At 57.2% G+C, this 24,676-nt stretch overlaps 1 protein-coding gene across 6 annotated transcripts; it reads left to right on the top strand.

Moving 5' to 3' along the window:
• Positions 1-3,037: 3,037 nt before the first annotated feature.
• ZNF335 (zinc finger protein 335) lies at positions 3,038-12,725 on the top strand. 6 transcript variants are annotated; one of them, XM_070941893.1, is made up of 26 exons: positions 3,038-3,169; positions 3,422-3,529; positions 3,657-3,797; positions 3,968-4,114; positions 4,208-4,360; positions 5,016-5,268; positions 5,356-5,533; positions 5,626-5,738; positions 5,860-5,878; positions 6,095-6,211; positions 6,304-6,380; positions 6,464-6,624; positions 8,122-8,354; positions 8,431-8,494; positions 9,099-9,193; positions 9,282-9,496; positions 9,574-9,739; positions 9,898-10,215; positions 10,306-10,448; positions 10,541-10,680; positions 10,841-10,929; positions 11,360-11,437; positions 11,528-11,611; positions 11,714-11,779; positions 11,886-12,090; positions 12,363-12,725. In XM_070941893.1, exons 1-26 carry the CDS (start codon positions 3,091-3,093, stop codon positions 12,455-12,457), a joined length of 3,537 nt encoding a protein of 1,178 aa, XP_070797994.1. In that variant the 5' UTR covers positions 3,038-3,090; the 3' UTR covers positions 12,458-12,725. The 6 variants fall into 6 exon arrangements, with proteins under 6 accessions (XP_070797994.1, XP_070797996.1, XP_070797993.1 ...); XM_070941895.1 differs by having other exon boundaries at positions 3,039-3,169; positions 5,016-5,253; positions 12,360-12,725; XM_070941892.1 differs by having other exon boundaries at positions 3,039-3,169; positions 9,901-10,215; positions 12,360-12,725.
• Positions 12,726-24,676: the final 11,951 nt, after the last annotated feature.

Genomic DNA, 24,676 nt, shown 5'->3' with positions numbered 1-24,676 from the left:
CTTATTTCAGGGTTCAAAAAATATAAGACAGGATCTTATTTTCGGGGAAACATGGTAGACAAAACAAAAGAAACAGCAAAAATAAAGTTATTTGGTTTCCAAATTCCACTTTTGTGCATCTTTAGTAATTTGCAGTGTATATGCTTGACATGCTGCATTTGTACGAGGACTATTCTTGCTTAAATTTGATTAAGCTGTTCGTCATATTTGACCTTTCGGGTTCCATGAACTGGATCCTGTGGTGATCCACACCAGGTAGAAGTTGTGGGGCATGTGTGGTAAAAGTCTAGGGTGGCCTCCCTGCCCAACCGGCCTGGCCGCCTGACACTCCTTATCTGGGGCTGCCCCAGGCCCACTCACCGGTCAGGTTCAAGGTCCCATCCTGAGCTGGCCTTATCCCAGATCTGGTTCTGGAATGGGGCAGAGATGGGCAGGAGGGAGCGACTGCACCTCAGAGCTGGCACTGGCACCCACCCCTTCATCACAGAGGGGCCCAGCCTAGTTGTGCTCTCTCACCTCTGGGCTCCCCACTCTGCTTCGAGGTGGGGCAGATGTTCACCTCTCCAGTGCCAGGACTCACCCAGCTGCAGCCCAGGGTTGCTCCGGGGTCAGCTGACTCCAGGGGTTCCTGGCAAGGCTGCAGAGGACACTTCCACCCAGCTGGGGGCTTCCTGGCTCCAGCCTGGCCTTGCGGTTCTGGCTTGTTTTGCAGAGTTGTGTTGCAAATGAACCTGAGTGATGAATCAGCCTCTCTGAGCCTGCAGGAGGCCAGAGACCGCAGAGGGGGCCTCAAAGCAGCAAGGAAGAGGGGAGGAGGCCGTGGCGGGCATGGAAGGCCAAGACCAGCCCTGAACTCCTGGCACCCCTTCCTCAACTCCGGGCCTGGAACCAATTTTTAAAAGAAATAAAAAAAGTTGGATTTTTTAATTTAAATCAGATTTTTAAAATCAAATTTATTTTAATAAAATGCTTTTGGAGTGAAAAATCTATCTAAAGATAGTTTTCTATTTAGGATACATTAAAATTTTAGTTCATTCAGCATAAAACGGAGCTTAGTTATGTAGCATGAGGCTGTATATTCTGCAATATTAACATTTTTGGGAAACTCATTCGATGAATCTAAGCTCTGCAAGCTAAATAGGAAACCTTCATTTTGTTTGCAAGTAACAATATTAAAGATTTTAACTACCAGTAAGAATGTGTCCTTATGTTTAAAGAACACCTGTCATTTCAGATCCATCATGGAAGCCCTCGTTACTGGGCATCCACTCACCTGCCACCTCCCTCACCTTGTTGCGTCCCTGCCTCATCACCAGCAGTCCCATTAAAGGGACTGGGATTGTCAGTGAGTCAACAGCGGGTCAGAGGAGGAGCCGTTGCGGGACAGAGATGACAGTTGCTCTTTAAAAATTATGATTTAAACCGAGTTGATTTAAATCAAGCCTTTTTAGTAGTGATTTAAATCGACTTCATTTAAATCAAATCTACTCTGCCTGGAGCTGCTCTCTGCTCATCTCCTGTGTGTGGTCAGGCATGAGAGCCAGCAAAGGAGGGAATCCAGACTGACCTTCCCTGCCTGATGGGAAACTGAGGCAACTCGACTCAGGTCAGGGACCTGCCAGGAGGATGGGGGGCTTTGTAACCTGCATTTTTATGCCAACAGCATGCTTTCGGTCTCCCCAAGACTCTGGGGGAGGCGGCCTTTCCTTCAGTGGCCCTTTGGGAGCCAATGCCACACCCAGTCTTCAAATGTTCCCAGGCGACACGGGTTCCCCACTGAAGGGAAGCGATCCAATGCCACGGGAAGGGTCCCCAAACCCTTCTTTGCAGTCCCTGGACCTCCAGCCCCCCTCCCTTGTGAAGCAGCATGACCTTCTCTGTTCTCGTGAGATAGATAGATAGATAGCGAGAGTCCCAGCAGAAGCAAAGTCTTGCAAGAAAATGCACAATCAGGAAAACCTCTCCTTCCCTCCCCCCCCAAGTCCCAAAGCAAACAAACCTCCCCCTACTTTGTGCAGACAGTGTTTATTGTGTGTTCCCAAAATATTAAAAATGCAGCCACGGGCTCAAGGACGGCCCCTCCCTGTCCTAAACAAACCACTCACACCAGGGGGGGGGAGAGGTGTTAGTTAGCCGCTTCGGTTCTCCTTAAAAGCTGCAGGGCCCCTCTTAGTTCGGGGCAGCCGTTGCTCCAGGGAGAACGGCGGCCCCCCCCTCCCCTTGAGGCGAAACCCCTCGCAGCCCCCTGGGAGGAGAGGCTGGAGAAAGTATGAAGCAAGGGAGGCCGGGCTCTTCCTGGCAGCTTTGTGCAACCTCGGATGAAGCAAGGCTCCGGATGGCCCGGGAGGGGAGGGGGCTGCTCAGAAGGGGGAAGCGGAAGCTGTGGCCGGCTTGGGGAGGGGGTCTCTGAAGGACAAAGCCGGCTACACCCTCCAGAGCCACCGGGAGCTTGGGGGGGAGGGGAGGGGCGGGGAGGGCTGCAGCCGGAGCTCCGTTGCCTGGCATTGGGGGCCCCGCCGAGCTCCCTGCCCGTTTGGATGCCCCCCCGAGAGGCCTCCACCTGCAAGAGGCGCAGAGGAAGCGGGGGGGGAGAGACGGGGGGGCAGCGGAGCCTCTGGCGCAATGGACCCCCTGCCCTCCCCCAACAGACCCCCACGGGGGGAGGGGAGGGGGGAGGGAGGGGGGGAAGGACCTCCAAAGCCCCCCTCCCCCACTGGCCCCCAAGGCCCCTCCCCCTCCGCCCGCCGGAGCCGCCTCCCCGCCTCCCGCAACGGAGCAACCGCGGTTCGCTCGGCCGGTTTCCTTGAGAGAAGCCGCGACTTTTGGCCTCCGCGACACGCAAAGCGGCCCCGGAGCGGAAGCCTCGCCCGCAATCCGCCCGTTAGGCCCCAGCCGCCCTCCGCCCCGGCCCCGCCCCTCGCGCACGCGCCGCAAAGCCCGGCGACGCTTCCGCGGTAGCCGACGAAAATAGACCCGAGCGTAGAAGCGCGTCGCCTCACGTTCCCCGCAAAAGTAGTCCCGGCGGCGGCGATGTCCTGGACGACGGAGGTCCCGGGCGCCGAATCCCTCCGCCGGGCGAGAGAAGCGGCCATGGCGTCTTCGCGGGTGCCGGAACGGAAACCGGAGCCGCCGACGGAGCGCCCGGAGCCCCGCGGCGGAGAGGCCGGCGGTGAGGCGGAGGCGGCGAAGGGGCGGCGGGCGTCCGCGCGGGCTCCCGGCCGGCGGAGGGGCGGGGAGCGCTCGGCAAGATGGCGGAGGGGCGAGCGGGGCGCAGGCAGCGCCAGGGGCAGCCCGGCTCGGACAGGCCCCGCCGAGGCTGCGAGGGAGGGAGGGGGGAGGAGCGCGGGGGTCCCAGGCCCCTCCCCACGCGCGCCCCACGGAGCCCCCCGCCCGGCTCACCCCCCCGCCCCTCCCCCCGCAGCTGCCGCCCCCCCGCAGAGCGACGGAGGAGACGCCGAGCCCGGAAGGAGGGAGGAGGAGGAGGAGGAGGAGGATGGGGCTCCCCCGCCCCCCCAGGAGCCCCCCACGGGTGAGCCTCTGCCCCCTCCCTCCTCTGACAGCCCCCCAGGGCGGGGGTCGCGGGGTCTCGGGCGGGCGGGGGGGGGGACGAGCGCCCCCTCCCCTCCCCTCCCCTCCCTCTCCGCTCTCTCCGGCAGGCGGGGGCGGCTGGCGAGCGTCGGCCGAGGAGCTGGTGGAGGTGGTGGTGGTGCAGCGCTTCCAGTGCCGGCGGTGCCCCTTCCGCAGCGCCGCCCGACAGACGCTCCTGCGCCACGTGCAGCGGAGGCACCTGCAGCCAGGTGGGTGGGGGGAGGGGTCTGCAGCCCCTGGGCTCTGGGGGGGAGGGGAGGGGGGAGGGGTCTGCAGCCCCTGGGCTCTGGGGGGGAGGGGAGGGGTCTGCAGCCCCTGGGCTCTGGGGGGGGAGGCGGGACAGGCTCCCCTGACGGCTGGGGGGCTCTTCTGGCTGCAGGCGGCACCCCCGGACCGAAGAGGGGCCGCCCGCGCAAGGGGGCTGCGGTGCCAGAGGCCAAGCCGGAGGAGGAGGAGGAGGAGGAGGAAGAGGAGCAGCAGGAGGAGGACGACATAGTGGATGCTGGTGCCATCGATGACCCCGAAGGTAAGGGGGGTGGGAGGCGATGGGCCCCCTCCCCTGCTTTACGCGGCTGCTGCTGCTGGTCCCTCATGCCCCCTCTCTGCCCCCCCTCTGCAGTGGACAGTGACTACAATCCGGCGGAGGATGAGCCCCGAGGACGCCCACCCAGGATCAGCCACCCGCTGCCCCCGTCCCCCAAGCAGGGACTGCGGCGGCGGCCCGGGAGACCCCGCAAGTTCCCCCGCCTGGAATCGCCCTCCCGGCCGGAAGGTGAGGAGGGGCGGAGAGGTAACAGCGAGGGGCAAAGACGCTCCTGGGCTCCCAGCACCCGGTGGGGCTCCGGCCTGGGCAGCAGAGACCACGTCCATGGGGGAGTTTCGGGACTTCTGGCCCTTCCCCGTTGGACAGGGCTGCCCTCCATACTGAAGGCTCCGCAGGGATTGTAACCGGAGGGCCGGAGCCGTAGGGCCCCTCCTGAGCGTGACCCCTGCAAGCAGGCAGAGCTTGGGAGGGTCTCTGGGGACCTTCTGCTGCTGGCCAATGGGCCTCTGCAGGATTGGGCCCCTCTTTTGCGGGTCGTTTCCAGCTGTCTCCAGATGGATGTAGCCAGTGAGGCTTTGCCAGTGAATTCTTGACCTTTGGCCACTCCTGGCACCAGCTTTCTCTTCACTTGCGAGGCGTTGTTAGATGTTTCCAGCTCAGGACGGAGGCTTTTCGACTCCAGCAACCCCTTTGCTTTCTGTGCCAGAGCAAAAATCCCATTATGGAATGGCCGCTCTCCCTGTCCAGGACAGGATCCGCAGACCTCCCAGGTGGACCTTTCCTGGGTGATTCCCGCAGCCTTCCGCCTTCTCTCGGCCATTGGCCGCTGCTGCTGCTGCTTTGGAGAGCTGGGGCTTCAATTGCTGAATGGTTCTCTTGGCAGGCGGTGAAGCGGAGCCGGCCGTCTCCTCTCCGTGTGTCCCGCAGGGGAACCCGCAGAGCTCCGAGGCAGCCAGCTCCTCGGGCTCCCTCCCTTCTGATGGCGCCGGTCGCCTGGCGGAAGTGGCGGTGGGCCAGTCGGATTCGGAGAACAGGGACCCGTCCTCCCACGGCCAGCCAGAAGCACTTCCCCGCCGACGAGGCCGGCCCTCCCATCGGTTCCTGGGCAAGAAATACCGCAAGTACATGGGGCGAAGGTGAGAGGTCAGGTGGCACTTCAGAAGAAGGTCTCTGGCTGGGGTCCCCCAGGTGACACCCGCCCCCCCCCTTGGGCCTCCCCACAGATACTGCTACAAGTCCGCCAAGCCGCTGATGCGGCCCTACCTGTGCCGGATCTGCGGCTCCCGCTTCCTGACCCACGAGGACCTGCGCTTCCACGTGAACTCCCATGAGGCCGGGGACCCCCAGCTCTTCCGCTGCCTGCAGTGCAGCTACCGCTCCCGGCGTTGGTCCTCTCTGAAGGTGAGCGCCCCCCCCCCCGGTTCTGCCCCCTCCCAGCAGGGAAGCAGCCGTTGCCAGGAGCCTCCAGCCTCTCCCTCCTTTGCCTCCCGCAGGAGCACATGTTCAATCATGTGGGTAGGAAGCCCTACAAGTGCGAGGAGTGCGATTACACCAGCGTGTACAAGAAGGACGTCATCCGCCACTCTGCTGTGCACAACCGCAATAAGTGAGCGCCTGAGGGGCTCCCCAGACCCCCTTGTGGTCTCTGAAAACTCTGTGGGAGGGGCTCTTCCTTCCGTGCTCCACTTTCCTTACGAAGCCCCTTTCCTTCCTTTCCTCCCTTTCAGGAAGAAGCGAACCGACTCGGTAAGTCTGGCATCTCTCCCCACCCCCACCCGACGCCTGCCTTCAGAGGGCTTCCCTGATTGTTGGGGGGGTGGGGGGTCGCTTGGCTCTTTTCTGGGAACCACCTTGTTTCTGGACGTTCTGGTTCTGCCTGGCCCAGACCGGGAGCAGCTGACTGAGTCCTGCAGAGCCCCTCCCTCCCCCAGGGGCTGACCCACTGGAGTCTCTCCACTCTAGGCTCCCAAGCGGAGCTCCTTCCCCTGCCCGGTCTGCGGCCGAGTCTACCCCATGCAGAAGCGGCTCACCCAGCACATGAAGACGCACAGCTCCGAAAAGCCCCACATGTGCGATAAGGTGGGTTTGAGGCTGCTGGGGTGCAGGTTGGGGGGGGGGGGGGGGCTTGGCGGCAGAAAGCCCGGGGGGCTGACCCCTCCGCTCTATCGCAGTGTGGGAAGTCCTTCAAGAAGCGCTACACCTTCAAAATGCACCTGCTGACCCACATCCAGGCGGTGGCCAACCACAGGTGAGCGTTGTTTGAGGGCCGTATCGGAGGGCTCCGCCTGCGGCTCTTCTGGGCTGCCAGTCACTGGGCTCTCCTCTGGGCAGGTTCAAGTGCGAGTTCTGCGACCACGTGTGCGAGGACAAGAAGCTGCTGCTCAACCACCAGCTGCTGCACATCAACGACCGGCCCTTCCGCTGCAGCCTCTGCCCCTACGCCACAGTCCGCGAGGACTTCCTGCTCTCCCACACGGCCGTCAAGCACACAGGTGGGGCGGGGGGGCTTCAGTTGAAGCCTTTGTGCTGACCCCTTTCACTGATCCCAACCTTGGGCATTTTGTGGGGAAATAGCAGATTTGTGGCCCTCTGCAGCAGAGGCCTTGGAGTGGCAACGGGTTTTTACTAGCCCCCACTCGCTCCAGCAGTCCTTCAGCATCCAGCTCCTTCCCGGCTACCTCCCCGTGGTTTCCTGACCTGCAGTGTCCGTAGGAGGCGGAGTTGCAACTTTGGTTGGGCCAATATTAAGAACGATAGTAAATTTACGTGCTGCCCGATTGCCAGCCTCCTTGCAGTGTACAGTCGCTAAAAGGTCTAAGAGCAAAGAGGAATGGGGAAAGCCAAGTCGTCCCAAGACCGAAGGGCAAAGTGGGCATCGGTCTTTGTCCGGGTTAAGGGGCAGCTCTTTGCGGCTCTGAATTATTTTATTTTATTTTATTTTATTTTATTTTATTTTATTTTATTTTATTTTATTTTATTTTATTTATTTATATTTATTTATTTATTCATTCATTCATTCATTCATTCATTCATTCATTCATTCATTCATTTGGACTTATATGCCACCCTATCTCCACAGGACACAGGGTGGCTCACAACAATAAACAAAACAATCAGACCATTAAAAACAAAGTCCATGTTAAAATTGAGAAAAAAACCAATAAAACCCCATTAAGTTCTATTAAAACCCCCATCAGTCTAGGGCGGCTAGATGAAATAGCCACGTTTTCAGCCCACGGCGGAAGGAGGGAAGGTTGGGGGCCACCCGGAGCTCCAGAGGGAGTTGACTCCAAAGGGTGGGTGCGCCTACAGAGAAAGCTCTCCCTGGGGGTCATCAGCCGACACTGTCTGGCCGACGGCACCCGGAGTAGGTCCTCCCTGTGAGAGTGCACCGGGCGATGGGAAGCCGTTGCTGGCTGCAGATGGTCCGGGCCTAAGCCATGTAGGGCTTTATAGATGATCACCAGCACCTTGAATCTCACCCGGAGGGCAACCGGCAACCAATGCAAGTCGCGCAGGAGAGGTGTAACATGGGAGTGTCAGGATACTCCCATCACTACCCGTGCGGCCGCATTCTGCACCAGCTGAAGCCTCCGAATGGTCTTCAAGGGCAGCCCCATGTAGAGAGCATTGCAGTAGTCAATACCCGCAGGGCAGGAGCCCTTGGCATTCCCAGCGGGCAGGCCCTACTGCAGCGCCCCGGACACTCAACCACAGGCCTCTGAAGGGGGGGAGGAGGCTGCGTAATGAGTTCGGCCATCTTGTAGCCCAGACCGGAGGCCTCCTTGGCTGCCCCAGTGTCATCTGCGTGCCAATGAGAGCAGGCACAGCCACGTCTTGGGGGTACCCATTGTGGCATTTCGGTTTTGGCGCCTCTTTGTGCGGAGGTAGCAATTGGGGGTGTTTTGAGCTGGGCGTGGAGGAGCAGCTCCTCTCGTGCCCGGGAGCGAAGCGGGAGGAGGGCACTGAGCCTCTGGTGGCCTCTGCAGGTGGGAAGCCCTTCGGCTGCGACCTCTGCCACTTCTCCACCAAGCACAAGAAGAACCTGCGTCTCCATGTCCAGTGCCGCCACCCGGAGAAGTTTGAGGAGTGGGTGCAGCACCATCCAGAGGAGGGGCCCTGCCGCCGCCGCCCCTTCTTCACCCTTCAGCAGATCGAGGAGCTGAAGCAGCAGCACTGCCAGGGCCAGGCAGTCCCCGAGGACCCCGTGCCCAGCCCGCCCGTGAGTGGCCACAGCCCCTGGGTGGGCCTTGTTGCTGCTGAGGCTGCTGTGGTGACCAACTGGCTCTTCCCCGCAGGTGCCAGGAGCCCCCGACCCTCCCCAGGAGCCCTTGCAGGGCGCCATCCTTCTCTTTGAGCCAGGTACCTGCCCCAGAGGAGGAGGGGAGGGGGGAGGGGATTGTCAGAAGGGGGGAAAGGGGTCAGGCAGCGAGGCAGAAGCCCTCAAGATGGGCAGACCCACAAAGGGGCTCGTCTGCTCGCCCTTTGAGGGGCCGTGGCTTATGACTTCACGAGGGCAGGAGTGGGTTCTAGCAATCCCTGCCCAGGTCTCGCCACGTTCGGAGGCTCTTGGAGGAGTTATCAGATCTGGGTGCAGTCATGGCAACTGGACCAAAGTTTGTTCAAACTGAGGTCCAAGTAGCTCCTTCAGTCAAAATGAAAACTTTGGGGAGCTGTTGGAATGAACCAACTCTTGCCATTCAGACTGAGGGAGGGTTTCCACTCATTATCGGGTCTGGGCACAAGGCTGGCAGAAGGGAAAGCAGCCGGAGGCCAAAGAGACCCTCCCTCCTTCCCTCTTTGGGGAGGCATGGAGGGGAGAGCCAGGTGGGGAATGCAAACACACGGATCTGGTGCACTGAGAGATCCCCCAGTTTTAGAGAGCAGCTCAGAAGCCTTGCCTGGGGGAGGAAGGGGGGGAGTGCAAGTCTTAACTTTGATCTCTTTCTCCCCTCCCCCACCCCAGAGGTGGAGGGCTCGGCGGAGGTGACCACACAAACCGCCCTGGACCTCCTGCTGAACATGAGTGGCCAGCGGGAGCTGCCGGCCGATGCCCTGGAGGTGAGGCTGGGGGTTCCCAGCTCCTGCGGGGTAGTGGGCAGAATGGGAGGGAAGCCTTGAATCTGACCTGGCTCTGCTCCGCCCGCAGGTGGCCGTGGTGAAGACGCCCTTAGAGTCCCAGGGCCAGGAGGAGGAGGAGCTGCAGACCGAACTGCTGACCGCCCAGGGGACGGAGCCAAGCGGGGCCCTCATCCAGGCCGCCACAGCTGCTTCCGAGGTCCAGCACGTCACCGTCCCGTTCTGCAGCGCCTCCGAGTACAGCGTGGTCTCTGCCAGCGGGGAGGTTGCCAGCACGCTGTACGGGTGAGCGCTCCTCTGGGGAGGGGCAGCAGCATCTGGGTGGGGGGGATGAGAGACGAGGCCTCCCCGAGTTCCTTCAGCTCCTCCTCCTCTCTTGTGCCCGTTTTCCATCCTCTCAGCAGCAAGGAGGAGGCCCCTGGTGAAACTGTGCAGGCCATGATCCAAGACTCCCTGAAGGAGGGCCCCACGGTGCTGGAGGGGCCCCAGGAGCAGCCGCCGCAGCAGCCACCACCGCCTTCTGGGGAGGTGAGCAAAGGACCCCCAGAAGGCTCAGAGGGAAGGGAAGGGAGGAGCTCAGAGCAGCCAAGCGTTTGCTCTTAGGGGCAGTTGGGGGGCGCCTGTGGGCCCTGACCCTGGGCTGCTCTGCCAGAGGAGCTCTGTCATCGTGATGGTTCTCCCCACAGCAGGTCAGTGGGGAGCCCCTGCCGACCATCCAGTGGCCGGTGGTGCGCTGCCTGGCCTGGCAGGCCCCGGAGCAGCTGGAGCCGGAGGCCAGCGGAGTCCCTCTGGTCCCGGCAGAGCAGTCCTCGGGCCAGGCCCCCCCAGGCAAGAAGCCCCCACCGGGCCAGGCACCCCCGGCCAAGAAGTTCTCCTGCAAGATCTGCAGCGCCACCTTTGCGGGCCGAGCGGAGATGGAGAGCCACAAGAGGGCCCACGTGGGGCCCAGCGGCTTCAAGTGCCCCGACTGCCCCTTCACGGCCGCCGCCTGGCCAGAGGTCCGGGTAGGTGCTCGGGGACCCCGGGGAAGGCGGCTCAGGGGCTGCGGGTCTTCCTCCGGGAAGGGGCCGTTCTCACCCCCCCTCTGCCCCCAGAGCCACCTGGAGCAGCACGCCAGCCTCCGGCCCCACAAGTGCCAGCACTGCAGCTTCGCCTCCAAGAACAAGAAGGACCTGCGCAGGCACACGCTGACCCACACCAACGAGAAGCCCTTCGCCTGCCACATCTGCGGCCAGAGGTGAGCCGGGGGAGGGGCTCTTCCTTTGGAGGGGTCCTTTGGGGGGCTCCGGTCTTTGCGGCTGAGTGAGGACAGCCCTCCCCCACCCGCAGGTTCAACCGGAAAGGCCACCTCAAGTTCCACATGCAGAGGCTGCACAGCTCTGAAGGGAGGACGGCCTCCGAGCCCATCCCCACCGCCTCCCAGACCATCATCCTGAACAGCCACGAGGAGACCCTGGCCACCCTGCAGAGTAAGCGGCCAGCGGGAGGGGGCTTCCCCCCAATCCCTCCCTCCCTCCCTTCTTCCCCCACCCTGACCGGCATCCGGCCCCGGTGGCCGCAGGTGGGTGGCTGGAGCGTTCCCAGGGCTTGGCCATTGACTGTCTTGGGGGGGTCTTCTCTGTCCCTCAGCGGCCCTGCAGTCCGGCCCAGAGAGGCTCCAGCAGGCCCTGGAGCAGGAGCACATGATCGTGACCCAGGAGGAGGGGGACCCCAATGAGGTGAGGGCCCAGCGAGGCTGAGGAGGCTGGGGGGGAGGGGGCTCGGCCTTTTACCTGGGGGACAGCCCAAGGTCAGCGGGCAGTTCAGGGAAGCCCCCCACCCATCCGGGTGGGATCCTACAGCCAGGAAAGTTGGGTGGGGGGCTCAGCTGGGTTGGCAGAAGGGGTTTGCTGCGTTGACACAACCTGAGTTCAGATGGGGGAGGGAAAAGGGTCTTCATGCAGATTAACAGAAAACCCCTGAGGGGGCCTCAGTTCTTTGTGCTGCCGCTTCCTGTCTGTGTGGAAGCTTCCGTGTTGGAAGAATTGGCAGTTGTTCCCCCCACCCCCGGTTCGACACCCCCACCCCAGTTTGCCTTTTGCCCCCGGGCTGTCCTGGCCTCTCCCTGCTGTGGGTGCGAAGTCCGGGCGCTCGCTTGCTTGCTTGCAGGAGGCCACCTACATCCAGGAGATCATGGCCACGGCAGACGGGCAGATGGTGCAGCACCTGGTGACCACCGAGAACCAGGTGAGCCCACCCCCGGCCACCCCAGGAGGGGAGCTTTGGGCTCTGGCTGCCGGAGCCCCCCGATAATCTCTCCCCACCTCCCTTCTGAAGGTGCAGTACATCATCACCCAGGAGGGCGTCCAGCAGCTGCTGCCCCACGAGTATGTGGTGCTGCCTGAGGGCCATCACATCCAGGTGAGGCCTTCCCTCCTGCTTGCCCCCCTCCTACAAACATGGGGGTCTGTCCGTCTGTCCCTCCCCCACCCCGATGTCTCACGGTCCTGGCTGCTGTTTCAGGTGCAGGATGGCCAAATCACCCACATCCAGTACGAGCAAGGCGGCCCGTTCTTGCAGGAGCCCCAGGTAGGAGGGGCAGCCTTGGGGCGGCGGCTGAGCTCGTGAATTGGCTCTCCTGTGGGGGAGGGCTCTGGAGCGGGGGGTGTCTCACGGATGCCTTCTCCCCACACAGATCCAGTATGTCCCGGTGTCCCCCGGGCAGCAGCTCGTCACGCAAGCCCAGCTGGAGGCCGCTGGACACTCGGCAGTGGCAGTTATTGGGGGGCCCGGGAGCAGCAAGGAGACCCCCGCAGAGCAGGAGCTTCTGCCCGTCACCTTAGGCCGATCTGCAGCCGGTTTGGGCAAAGGGAAAAATCCCGGTTGCCTCTTCTGCACAGGTGCCGCAGGCCGGGCGTACATTCTGGATGCATTTGGGGTCCAGGCTGCCTGGTGGGGAGGAGGGGGCTGAATCCTCTGGGCCTGCCCTAGATCTGCCACCCACACTTTCACCCCACCTCAAAAGGCTCCCTCTCTATTTGTCAGGGTGGGCCAGATGGTGCCCTTTCCCTGTCCGCTTTCTCCCTTCCAGCTGCCCGAAGAGTTAGAGGGGCGGAATTGGGACACCCCTCCCTTCTGCTCACTCCCCCCTCCTCCTCTCGCTCTCCAGCAGTGGCGGACGTGGCCGTGGCTCCCTTCGGCACGGAGTCTGGGTCGGAGCAGCTGCAGCCGGGCATCCACTACGACATCATCACCGTCGCAGAGTGACCGGACTTCACTCCCCACGGGTCAACCTCTTTCTTGGCCCTTGGGGGCAGCCTAGGTGGCCGGCTGGCCAGCTCGGCTCAAGGACCAGACTTCCCTCCGGATTGTGCTTCTCGCGACCGGCCAGCTTCAGCTGCTGCTCGTACTCAGCTGCCCCGCAGGTCACCTGGCAGGCCAGGTGGGCAGGGGGGGGGGCAGCCCAAGGCTCAAGTCAGCAGCCTCACCCGAGGACTGCCTGGTGGATGCACTGCTGAATAAAAAGGGCCCACCAGGTCTGGACGTGTGCGTGCGGGTCTGTGTGAGGGATTGGGAGAGGGGGGGCCCTTCTCACCCATTATGCCACTCCCCCTGAGTCGACCGGGGGCCCCTTTCTGGCAGCCCAGACGCTGCCTGCTCATTTGGCAGAGTTCGTGTCGGATTAGAACTGCTAATCCAGGAATTTACGAGGAGCTTTGGCCTTATCCTGATGGTGTTCAACAGGGCAAAAGGCCACCTCGCCCGAAGGGCACCTTCAGCCAGGTGCCAGGCAGGGCTGGGCAGGTGGCACAGGACACAGTTCCCCCCACCTCTGCCTGCGGTCTGGAGCTGGGAACCCCCAGCTGTGGCCTCTGCCTGGCTCAGCCGTTCCAGCTGTGTCCCAGCAACGCATTAGCAGAGGGCAAGCGGGGATTACCAGCCATTATCTGATCAGGCCCTCATCTGTGGGAGCAAGGTCGCACGCCAGAGGAGACGGGAAGCAAGACCCAGGCGGGCCTTTCCCCTATCGGGGCTGCAGCCCTCAAGGGGAGGCCAGTGAACGCCCAGCCGGACCACGGCCGGGATCCCCTCCATCTCTGCCTCTCCCGGTTGAGGGAGCCAGGAGGGCAGGTGGTGCCAGGCTGAGAAGGGAGGCGGCAAGGAAGGCTTTGGGGAGGGACGAGTGGCTGGGCTCCCTTGGGCTGAGGGGGAAGGGCATGCTGGGAGCAGGGAGAGGCATGGGAATGGCGACTGAAGGCGCCCCTCTGATGCTCCGTGTCTGCCATGCTGCTGCCCACCAGCACAGCCCGTAAAGCTCGCAGGCTGTAAGCCGCCTGGCCCTCGAGGGTCCTTGAACCCCGTGCAGTAGATTGGCTCGGCACACCTGAGGAGCCCCAGTGAGGGTGGGCACCTGGTGCCTCCTGGTAGCCTCCATAATTGGCAGCAAAATAGAGAAATCTCCCTGCCCCCCCCCCCCCCAAGAGAGAGAGAGAGCCCAGCAATCGTGAGACCGAAGAGAATGGACCGGACCATTTGGAGGTTCCTTCCGGGGGGGGGGTCTGCCCTCAGAGGCTGCCACCGCCCCAGCCATTGCTCTGGAGGAGATTCTCCCTGGGAACGAATACTGAGAAAGCCCCTCCCCCCCCCGGGTCCTGCAGGAGCTGCAGAGGGGAGCAGTGGAAGGGGGAGGGTCTCTGTGGTCCCACCTGAAGCCAGCCTGCCTGCGCAGAAAGGGGGGGACGCAAGTGCTTAACCTGCCATGCCAAGGAGGGGCTCCATCGCCCAGCAGGGCCTTCCCAGCTGTGCTGGAAGAGGCGGGCCCTGGACTTCTCCACCCCCACCCCCGCTAACTCACAGCTGTGTTTTGCACACTCAAGGACTAGTTCACGCACCTGCTCAGTGCACTTCCACCCAGATAGATGATATGCTGGGCCTGCTTTGTGTAACCGACAGAAACGTGGTTGAGACGGGCACTTCGGTGGCTTTCCTGGAGCCTCCATGGCAAAAAAGCTGTGGTGGGTTGCTACCGGTTCCCCCCAGATCGGGCAAATCGGTAGCGACAGCAACGGGAGACTCCGCCCACCCACCCGGATGCACAAGCGTCGCACAAGCGAACTGGTAGCAAACTAAATTGAAACCCACCACTGCGAAGAAGGCCTCTGGGGTCAGGATGCCCTGAGCCCCCCTTCAAACCCAGGAAAGACGAGTGGCTCCTTCACTGGGGAGGGGGGGGGTGAATAGGGGAGGGGTTCTGCCAAGGCAGTTAGAAGCAGGAAGGCCAACATGTTCACACGGCTCCTTTCCCGGACACCGGCCTGTTCCTTGGGCTCCCTGCTGCATTCCCACAAGAGGCTAAACCACAGAGAAGGGAATGGAAGAAGTCACGAGAGGGTTGTGGAAACATGGCAAAGGGGAATTGGCGCCAGTCTTTGGGAAGCGCTGGGTGTGGAGCATGGGCACGGGAGTCATGAGCTTCCCTGCGGCCCATCCTGGGTAATAAACGAGCTGCTTGGATGCCAGGAGAGCCTCACCCTTGGCAGAGCTGCAGGGCAATGTCACCCTGCAAAACCTCCTGTGTTGGCCATCTTGAGTCGTTTATAAAAACAATAAAGGCAGGATGTGAATTAAATAAAATTCCCCAACTCAGGAAGGTGCGATACCCAGGGCGAAGCAGGGGGTGCGACTGCTGAAGTCCAGGATTCCATGCTGACCAGCATCCTCCGTCCCCCCCGGCCAATTCGTTGCCCCAAAGAACAACTGTTGCTGTAGGGGACGTAACTGCCAATGTCGACTGCCAGGAAGGCTCTTCTGAGTTGTGGGGGGGGGGGGGAATTGCACAGCCTGAGGGCTGACCAGGAACCACCACCTCAGGCTCAAAATGCCAAAAGGGAACAAGAAATGGATCCAGTGCAGCTCCGCCTGACAAAATTCAGGAGAAGACCTTTCGGCTCTGGTCAATAAAGCCTCAACTGAATCCAGCCGGCCTCCTGCTGACACTGCTCAGTGTCCATTGCCGTCTAGCCCCAAACCTTCCTGGTGGTCTCCCATCCAGCTCTTCATGAGATCTGATCCTGCCTGCCTTCCTGAAGATCATCGGAAGTTGGGCCAGATGTTTCTCAAGCAAAAGAACGGCTGCTTCAATCCGGCTGTTGCTTCTCCCTCAGCTTCCCAGCTGGTGGTTGCGGAAGGGGGCTCTTTGCTGGCTGGCCTCCCTTTCTGAGGCAGCGGGCGAAGAGGTGACCTTCTTCTGTCTGCAGCAGTCGGGCTGCTGGCTGGCCTTAATGCAGGAAGGGCCTCGGCTGCTCTGTGCAAAGGCCTCACTGGAGGAGGCAGGATCCCATTCCCTTCCAGGCTCAGCTCTCCATCATCTGGAGGGAGAACCAGGGTTAGGAAACGGATGGCTGTGACGGGGGGCAGGGGGTGTCTCCTGCTGGCTCTCCTGGACCTCTTGGCAACTTTTGATCTCGTGGAGGATGTTATCTTTAGGGTCTGCTTCACCACTAGGCTGGTCCTGAGCCTTTCCTCTGAGGCCATCCGGCTGTGGTGTCCCTGTCAGACTGGCCAGGCGGTGCCAAGAGTGGGCAAGAGGGAAAAGGTTGGGATACCCTCCTTTCCTGGCCCTGGTCTGAACTGAGAATTCTTCCAGAACTGGGTGAATAGAAGGGCAGGGCAGGAGCTTCTACCTTTAGTTTAGTTTGGTATTTAGTGCTTTACACCAGGGGAGTGCAACCTCTGCAACTTAAAGACTCGTGGACTTCAACTCCCAGAATTCCCCAGCCAGCTTTGCTTTGGTGACTGGGGAATTCTGGGAGTTGAAGTCCACAACTTGCAAAGGTTGGAGGCCTCTGCTTTACCCAATGTAAAGGATGACGGCCACCCAGTAGTTTTTACCTCATAGGGGCCAGACAGGCCTTGGTCTGTCCCCAGCCTGGTCCTTTGGACCCTCCATTTGCCACTGATGGTCCTCTTTCTTTCCTCCCACCCTCCCCAGCATCAGAGCCTTCAGCTCTTTGCCTTCCTGCAATAGGCCCAAAATGTGATAATTTGAGCCTGGTCGGTTTATGTCTTGAGTGACAACTCTGACCTGACTCCTCCCCTCCAAGTGTTATCCGGGTGTTACCATCGGCACAGATTATAGATGGTTCTTCCGCTTCCAACCCACCTTTCCGTGATATTCTCTTCCACAGGTAATCCTTGGTTTATATCAGTCCATTTAGTGACTGTTCAAAGTTACAACAGCACTGAAAAAAGTGACTTCTGGCCGTTCTTTCACACGACCTTTGCCGCCTCCCCCTGGTCACGTGATCAACATTTGGATGCTGGGCAACTGGTTCATATTTATGACGGTCGCAGCGTCCCGGGGTCACATGATCCCATTTTGCAACCTTCTGACAAGCAAAGCCAATGGGGGAGTGACTTAAGTCACTATCTTAACTGCAGCGATTCATTTAAGAACTATGGCAAGAAACGTCGTAAAGTGGGGCAGAACTCACTAAGCAAGCTTCTCAATTAGCAACAGAAATGTTGGGCTCAGTTGTGATTGAGGACCAGCGGTTGACCTCTACTGACCTGGAGCCGGTCTGTGTCCCCTGTTTGGCACGAGGCCCTTGAGCTGTTCTGGGACCCCCATTTCCCACGGCCTTCTGGTCAACTCAACCAAGGGCTCTTTTGTAATCCAGGAAGCACCTACGGAGTTTGGGGAGCTGCTCTTTGGTTCTCTCAATTATCCAGCCAGCCTCAGCATTAAGGCCACTTGTTCTCCAGCCTTTTCTAAAGTCAGCTCGAACATCTGGCCTCTCCTCTCCTCTAATCCGTGTGGGATGATCCTAAACTGGCTGCAAAATTAAGGATATTGTACAATAGTTGGCACACTCAGCTAAGTCCCCTTGCTTTGATTTTGGAATGTGAACTGACCTTTTCCTATTTGGTGGCCACTGTGCCATCTTCTGCTTTTGCCGGCATTTATTCTTATTTTTTATTTTATAAATGTGTATAGCATTTGCGTATAAATGTGTATAGCAGCCCCAGGGGAACTCTGGAGAGTGAATAGAAATAAAACCATCACGTTTGGGTAGAATCTTGACTGATTTTTCTGGATTTTGTTTTATTTCCATGAGATTCCATCTTTTCCTGCAGCCTTCTGATTTGGCAAGGATCGGAGAACTGATCTAAACTCTTCTTCGCACAAGAGCTACAGGCAGTCCTCAATTTACGATCATAATTGAGCCCAAAATTTATGTTGCTAAGTGAGACGGTTGTTCATTGAGTTTTGCCCCATTTTACGACCTTCTGTGCCACAGTTGTTAAGTGAATCACTGCAGTTATTCAGTTAGTAACATGGTGAACACATGACCCTAGGACACTGCGACCGTCATAAGTATGAGTCAGCCTGAAATTTCTTCACGTGACCACGGGGATACTGCAATGGTTGAAAGTGTGAAAACTGGTTGTAAGTCACTTTTTCTTGTGCTGCTGGAACTTTGAGCTGTCACTCTGTGAACTGTTGTAAGCCGAGGCCTCCCCTGACCTTGTACGCAGGGAGTACCTTCTATGGCAGGAGCCCCCAGCACTTTGGGGGAAAATAATTATTTGGAAAAAGTGTCCTCAAAAGTTCTGGGTTTTGGCTCCCTCACAGGGCTCTCTTCCTGCAACACCTCCGCTGAGGAAAGGGGTGGGTGGGAACAGGCAGCCGGAGGATCCCGATTGGCCAGTCCTGATTCCGTCCTTTCAGGGGAACTGGGTGACCTCTAATCACATCCCCCCTCCAGGCACCCCCCAGACCTGCTCCTTTAAAAGCCCAGGCTTCCTCTCCCAGCAGCCCATCTGCCCTGCACCATGGCCTCTGCAATGCCCCCACGGCTCTCTCTGGAGATCAGGGACCTGGAGGGCTTCTGGAGCCCCTTGAGGGGGTGCCCGGCTGCCCTGCTGCCCCCGCTGCCCTGCCTGTATCCTGCTCTGCCTGGCTATGGCTGGTACCCGCCGGCCCCGGGCTCCATCCCCCAGCCGGTGAGTCCAGGGGACGGGAGGGTCAGCGGGTCTGAGCTGCTTCTCCAGACCAGCAGCTTCTGCCCAGCAGGCAGCTTCGGTCTCTCAGGGAAGGTCAAGGGGGCTTCTCTCCCCATTGCAGAGGGCAGCGCTCAGATGAACAGCCTGAGAAACCTCAAGCAGAGTTTAAAGTCTGTAGAGATTCTCAGCCATTCAGGTCACGGTTGGCCCAAGGGGGCTTTTTTAAGGGGGCAGCTGGACTTCCTTGTTTTTTCTTTTGAAGATGTTTCGCTTCTCATCCAAGAAGCTTCTTCAGCTCTGACTGGATGGGGGGGGGGATGGAAGGACTACAGGAACCATTAGTACCACTCAGGTAACCTGAGGACATAGACAAACCTCCAAGTGGCCTCAAGGACCCTCTCAAAGGATGCCAATGAGCAGCTGCCTGCAAGGAGCATAAATCCTTCCCTTCCCCACCATCCAGTCAGAGCTGAAGAAGCTCCTTGGATGAGAAGCGAAACGCCTTCAAAAGAAAAAACAAGGAAGTCCAGTTGCCCCCTTAAAAAAGCCCCTTTGGGACTAGAGCAGAGTTCCACAGAGGTGCCAAAGAAGAGCCGCACCTGCTTCTCCCGGCATCTTCCTCGGGGTTTCGCCCTCCCTCTCCCCCCCCCCGACCGCCAACACCGGCCCCGTCCAGGGATCCGCTGGCTGCTCTTTGCCGCGATCCCAACCCGGCTAGTGGGGGACGGAGCGCGGCTCTCCTGGGCGAAGGCTCCGGCTGGTCCCGCAGCCCCGGATCGCGGCAGCTGGTTTGTGCCCGGGGCTCCCCTTCTGCAGGGCCGGCCGGGTCGAGGTTTTGGATCCCCGAGCGCGGGGCGGCGGAAGGGCGGGCCGGGTCGAGGGGGCAGCGCCGCCTTCGGAAGCCGGACCGCCGGGGGAGCCTCCGCAGGAAGCCCCCAACGCGCAGCCGCCTCTGTTCTGCGGGCGGGCAGGTTCAGGAGCGCAGCCGCTGGCCGGGAGCTTCTAGCCGGGTCCCCCGCCGCGGTGCCGCTTCTGCCCTTGGTCTCTTTTCTTGCGGGGGTCCCAGCGGTGGGGAGGGTCCCGCGAGGGCCTCCTGCGAAATCTCGGGCCTCGGAACACGCGGGAGAGGAAAGGCTCCCTGCATGGCCCTTCCTCCGTCGGAAGAGCCGGGACCCAATTCCTGCGTGGGCATTTCACGCGGGAGAGTGGAAAGGCTACTGAGCAAAAGTTGGGGCGCATTCCTTCCTTCCTTCCTTCCTAAGAGAGTCTGTTGATCTAACTGATGGAAAATTTTGTTCACTCTCCAGGGTAAGCAGCCATGAAATTTATTATATTTTGTGAGATTTAACCATTTTTCTAATAGGATTTGTTTTCCTATTGTTGTATTAATTATTTCAGTTTCACAGCTAATTTGGATGTACAAAGTCTAGCAAAGAGAGGCAACTTACCAGCTCCTTCAGATCTCTTGTTTGGTTTCACTATCATCCATCACAGTTTTCAAATCCTTGCAGGAATTTTGCCACATACTTAAGAACGAATGTTCCAAAAAATCGTAATTCAGTAGGTGTGCAATGCTTTGCTGAAAACATTTTAAAAACGATTTATAGAGTGGTCATCACTTAAGCTACCAGTGTTCCCAACCTGGTTTTTTTTTATTATTATTATTTCCACTATTTATTTGTTTATTTTGTTCAATTTGGGTGCTGCCTGACTCCAATTCGCAAAGGATCTTTATATACTTTAAGTTGGGGGGGGGAGCCTATTGTATTTAAAATCACAAAAAGAGATATTACATATACTGCTTCTCTAATATACCTCTATACTATATATCATTTCAACTTAGATCCAATTTTTATTTTTTGTGGAAAACTCAAAACAAAGTGGGCACAAATCTAAGCGGCCAACGTCAAATAACAGAATCGATACAGTTCTGAAAGCAAGAGATATATAAAATGGGTAAAACCAAAATAAAACAATAGGTTCTTTTCCTGCTTTGTGAAGATAGAGAAGTAGTTGGGGAAACAAATTCCATTTTCCTCCTCATTAGTGCCAGTTATTCCCAAGTAATGTAATAAAGCAGAAACAAAAGGTTTCTGGAATGTGAGCTAGACAAGCAAAACCTTTCTAAATTCTCACTTCCAAGTAACTTTTTGGATGGAAACTAATAAAGGAGAGAAGCAATTAGAACTAGAACTAAGGAGAAACAGTGGGAACGATTAATCAGTATAATCAGTTTGCCTCCAGAAGTTGTGGGTGCTTCATCACTGGAGGCTTTTACGGAGAGAATGGACATCCATTTGTCTGGAATGGGATAGGCCAGGGTTTCCTGCCTGAGCAGGGGGTTGGACTAGAAGACCTCCAAGGTCCCTTCCAACTCTGTTATTCTGTGTTCTATGTTTGATCTTCCAGTCCCCTAATCATCTTTGTTGCTCTTCTCTGCATTCTTTCCGGAGTCTCAGCATATTTTTTATATTGCGGTGACCAAAACTGGATGCAATATTTCAAATGTGGGCTTACCAATGCAGTATAATATGTTCAGTATATTCATTTGGCCCTTTCCCAGTAACTTTAGTTACATGTAATGGGGGTTTACTGTCACCTCTTGATCACTTTTAAATAATTTCCCCTGATCTTGCCTGATACTGATCACAATATAAGGCTCTTCCGAAGCATGTCGGAGAAATTATGTCTTTAATCTGATTCCCATATTTATTTGAGAGATGTTGATCCCACTCCAACAACTTCTAACAGAATATTATATCTTTTGGATATTAGAGCCCTTTGAAGATTCTGACATAAGATTTTCACCAGCTGTTGTTACTAGTCGCAGGGCTGTCATTTTACAGATTATACATTATTACAGACTCATTTCATTCATTGCAACCACTCAAGATTTATAGATGCCAGTTTCTCCTCTTAAATAGTTTAAGCCCGATAAATACATACGATGAACTGTTGGAGGAATTGGGTATGTTTAGATTAATGAAAAGAAGGACCCAGGGGAGACATGATAGCAGCCTTCCAATATTTGAGGGGCTGCCACAAAGAAGAGGAGGGGGTCAACCTATTCTCCAAAGCACCCAAAGGCCGGATCAAGGAGAGAAGCAACCTGGAACTAAGAGAAATTTCCAGACTGTGAGAACAATCAGTGGAATAGCTTCCCTCCAGAAGTTGTAGGTGCTCCATCACTGGAGGCTTTTAAGAAGAGACTGGAAGCCATTTGTCTGAAATGGTGTAGGGTCTCCTGCTTGAGCAGGGGGTTGGACCAGAAGACCTCCAAGGTCCCTTCCAACTCAGTTATTCTGTAATGATAGAAATGTGATGGAAGCAAAAGCACCTACCAGCAGGTGCGTTGGTCCAGTGACTTGTGCAAGGATTCCCATAGAATAGAATGGAATTCTTTATTGGCCAAGTGTGAGTGGACAGACAAGGAATTTGTCTTGGTGCATACGCTCTCGGTGTACATAAAAGAAAAGATACATTCATCAAGAATCGTAAGGCATCCTATCATAATCATTAGAAGCGATTAGTGTTGCCATCTTGTGGCTTTGAGCCTTCTCTGTCGCAGCCCCCACCCTCTGGAATCCCCAAGGGTCCTGGAAGCCTCTTAGGACCCAGCTGTGTTATATTAGGAATGTAGCTTTACTTAATTATGTTTTAATTTAGGCACTCGACATGTTGTAAGCTACCGAGAGCCTTTTTAGTGTTGGGTCCAATGAACAAAGCGTGGAAAAAATGGATGTATTAGAAAAAGTTACATAACCAAGATGGGAGTTTGGGTAATGTACCAGAAAAATGACTTTTGCTTCAGTTTCGGAAAAAAGTAATTCTTTTTGTAAAGCATAATAGACCTAATTTTCTTTACACCAGTTGTGTACACCAGAGTATACAGCAATTGGTAGTGAAATCTTGACTTGTTTTAAGATCTTTTAAATATGTATATTGGCATTTCAAAATAATTTTTTTAAAACAAATCATAGAAATGTAGCATCAGAAGAGATCACAGGGTTCAAGCAGTCCAGAGTCCCCCAAAGTAGTGAATATCAACCCTCAAGGGGGCTATCGAGAGGTGGTTATTAAATACACAAAAATGTGAAATTGCAGCTGCCCGTCTTTTATATATATAGCTCTCATATGCTTTGAGTTTTTACCAAGCAGTTCAAGAGCTCAGGATTCATAATGTAGCACTATTGTCTTATGTACAAATGCAAGCAGAGGGGGGGAGGGGGAGTTTGTAACTGACAGATAGAAATTTCCCCACTGCACAGATTTGTTTAAGCACCATCCAAAAATTTTTGGTGTGATCTCCCATGTGCCAATAACACCACAGCCAGTTTCTGCCATAGTCTATCTCAATTCTTTGTCTTCTATTCTCCTCTCTCCTGGTATCACCAGATCAGTTGTCCCCACTTTCTTCTTTTCAAGCACGGTTAAATTTGGGGTGGCCAGGCTTTTATCAGTATGTTATTCAGAATCCCACAATATTTTAACCTGCTCATTTATGCTACTTTTGCATGTTTGTTTGTTTTTTGTATGCATCTTTTTGCTACATTTTCTATGTTCCCACCATCTTTTCAGGACTGGCATGTGGTAAATTCTATTGAATCTGTGCAAGCTTTTTTTTTTTTTTTTTGCAGTCTTCTTTTACCAGCTGAGTATACGATCTCCTGAAGAGTCTGGGGACCCCCTGATCTAGTCCAGCCCACTGCAGGGGTAGAAAACCCCCGTTAAACCATCCTCCACAGCCACACCAGGAGAAGGAGGGGTGCTCAGTGAAGAGGCTTGGGGCCAGGGAGGTTGCCCAGTACCACTCACGGCTCACCCTCGCTCTGCCTTGTGTCTTGCAGGTGCCGGCCCCCTGTTGTGAGCTGCCCAGAGGGGTGCCCCTGCTGTGGCCGATGCCCCCGCTGGGCAGGCCCCTCCTCTGTGCAGACCCCCCGGAGGACCCACGCTGGGGCAAGACGGCCGTCTGGAGGGAGAGCACGGGGGCCCTCCGGGCGTGGCTGGGCCAGCATCTCCAGAACCCCTACCCCAGCAAGGGAGAGAAGGTCCTGCTGGCTGTGCTGAGCCAACGGAGCCTGAGCCAGGTCTCCACCTGGTTTGCCAACGCCCGTCGGCGCCTCAAGAAGGAGAACCGGCTGCACAGTGGCTCTCGGCTGCTCACGGCTTCGGGAGAGGAAGAGGAGGAGGGGGAGGGCAAGAAGGGGCAGGCTGGAGGCCAGTGGGCAGACTCAGGCAGGGGCCCCCAGGCCCCATGGGGGAGCTCCAGGACTGCAGACCCCTGGCAAGGACCCAGACAAGACCCGGATCCCCTCGCCTCTGTCGACCAGGCTGCACCAGAGAGGGTCCCTCCTGAGCCCAGGCTGTGGAGCGTGGCCGAGCCAGCCACTCGCCTCCTGCCTGGGAAGCCTCCCCAGTGGGTGTGGGGCCTCCGTCCCCTGAGAACTCTCTCCTCCGGCCTCCGGGAAAACCCCAGCTGTGCACCCAGGGAGGGGAGGGGAGATGGGCCACCCCCGGGCTCTGAGCCTTGGGGCCCTCCTGAAGAATCAAGTGGAGCTGAAAGAGGCATCACTCTGCCCTCTCCCGGTTGGTGCGCCCTGGAGATGGACTACAATCCCCAGGATGCCCAGCTGGCCTGTCAGCTGGTCATGCAGACTTGTGGCTCTGCACATCTGGAGTGTACCAGGCTGGGGAAGGCCAGGGCCAGTAGGGGGGACTGTGCTGCAGGGGCCCTTCTCCATGTGGGCAGCTCCAGAATGGGCCAGAGTGCCAGGCAGAACAACCCTCTGGGACAGTGGCTGCCACTCGAGTGAGCTGGGCGCAGGGCCCCTTCTTCTCTCCTGGAAAGCAGTGCGAGGGGCAGACGCTTTCTCCAGATTGGAGGGCTCCACGTGGCACGGGGCTTCCCGTTGACTTCACTTGTGGGAAGCTGGCAGGGAGTCACAAGTCGCAGGTGTGTGGGGTCCTTGCTTAATGACCGGTGTTGCTCTTTCCAACCACATCACTTAACGATGGAAATTCCACTCCCGAACCGCCATCATTAAGTGGGGATTGATTCCCTGTATGACTTCCCATGTCAGGACTTGACGTATGACCACAATTGAGCCCAAAATTTCTGTTGCTAAGCAAGACAGTTGTTAAGTGAGTTTTGTCCCATTTTATGACCTTTCTTGTCACAGCTAAGTGAATCACTGCAGTTGTTCAGTAACAGGGTTATTAATAATAATAATAATAATAATAATAATAATTTTATTTCTATACCGCCCTTCTCCCGAAGGACTCAGGGCGGTGTACAGCCTATTTAAAAACACAAACAAAACAGTGATATAAAATTTAAAATAATTAAATAAATGGCTCAAATTTAAAACCCCAATAAATTTAAATACCCCAATTTAAAACTATTGTATTGATAGTCCGGCCTGGCGGAACAACAGGGTCTTCAATGCGCAGCGGAACACCCGGAGGTCAGATATCTTACGA

Source organism: Pituophis catenifer, unplaced genomic scaffold, assembly GCF_029215685.1.
Source record: "Pituophis catenifer annectens isolate HBS135680 unplaced genomic scaffold, rPitCat1.0.hap2 SCAF_3, whole genome shotgun sequence".
Taxonomy (NCBI): Eukaryota; Metazoa; Chordata; class Lepidosauria; order Squamata; family Colubridae; genus Pituophis; species Pituophis catenifer.
Note: the sequence above shows the minus strand (reverse complement) of the source record. Positions and strands in the feature narration are given on the sequence as shown.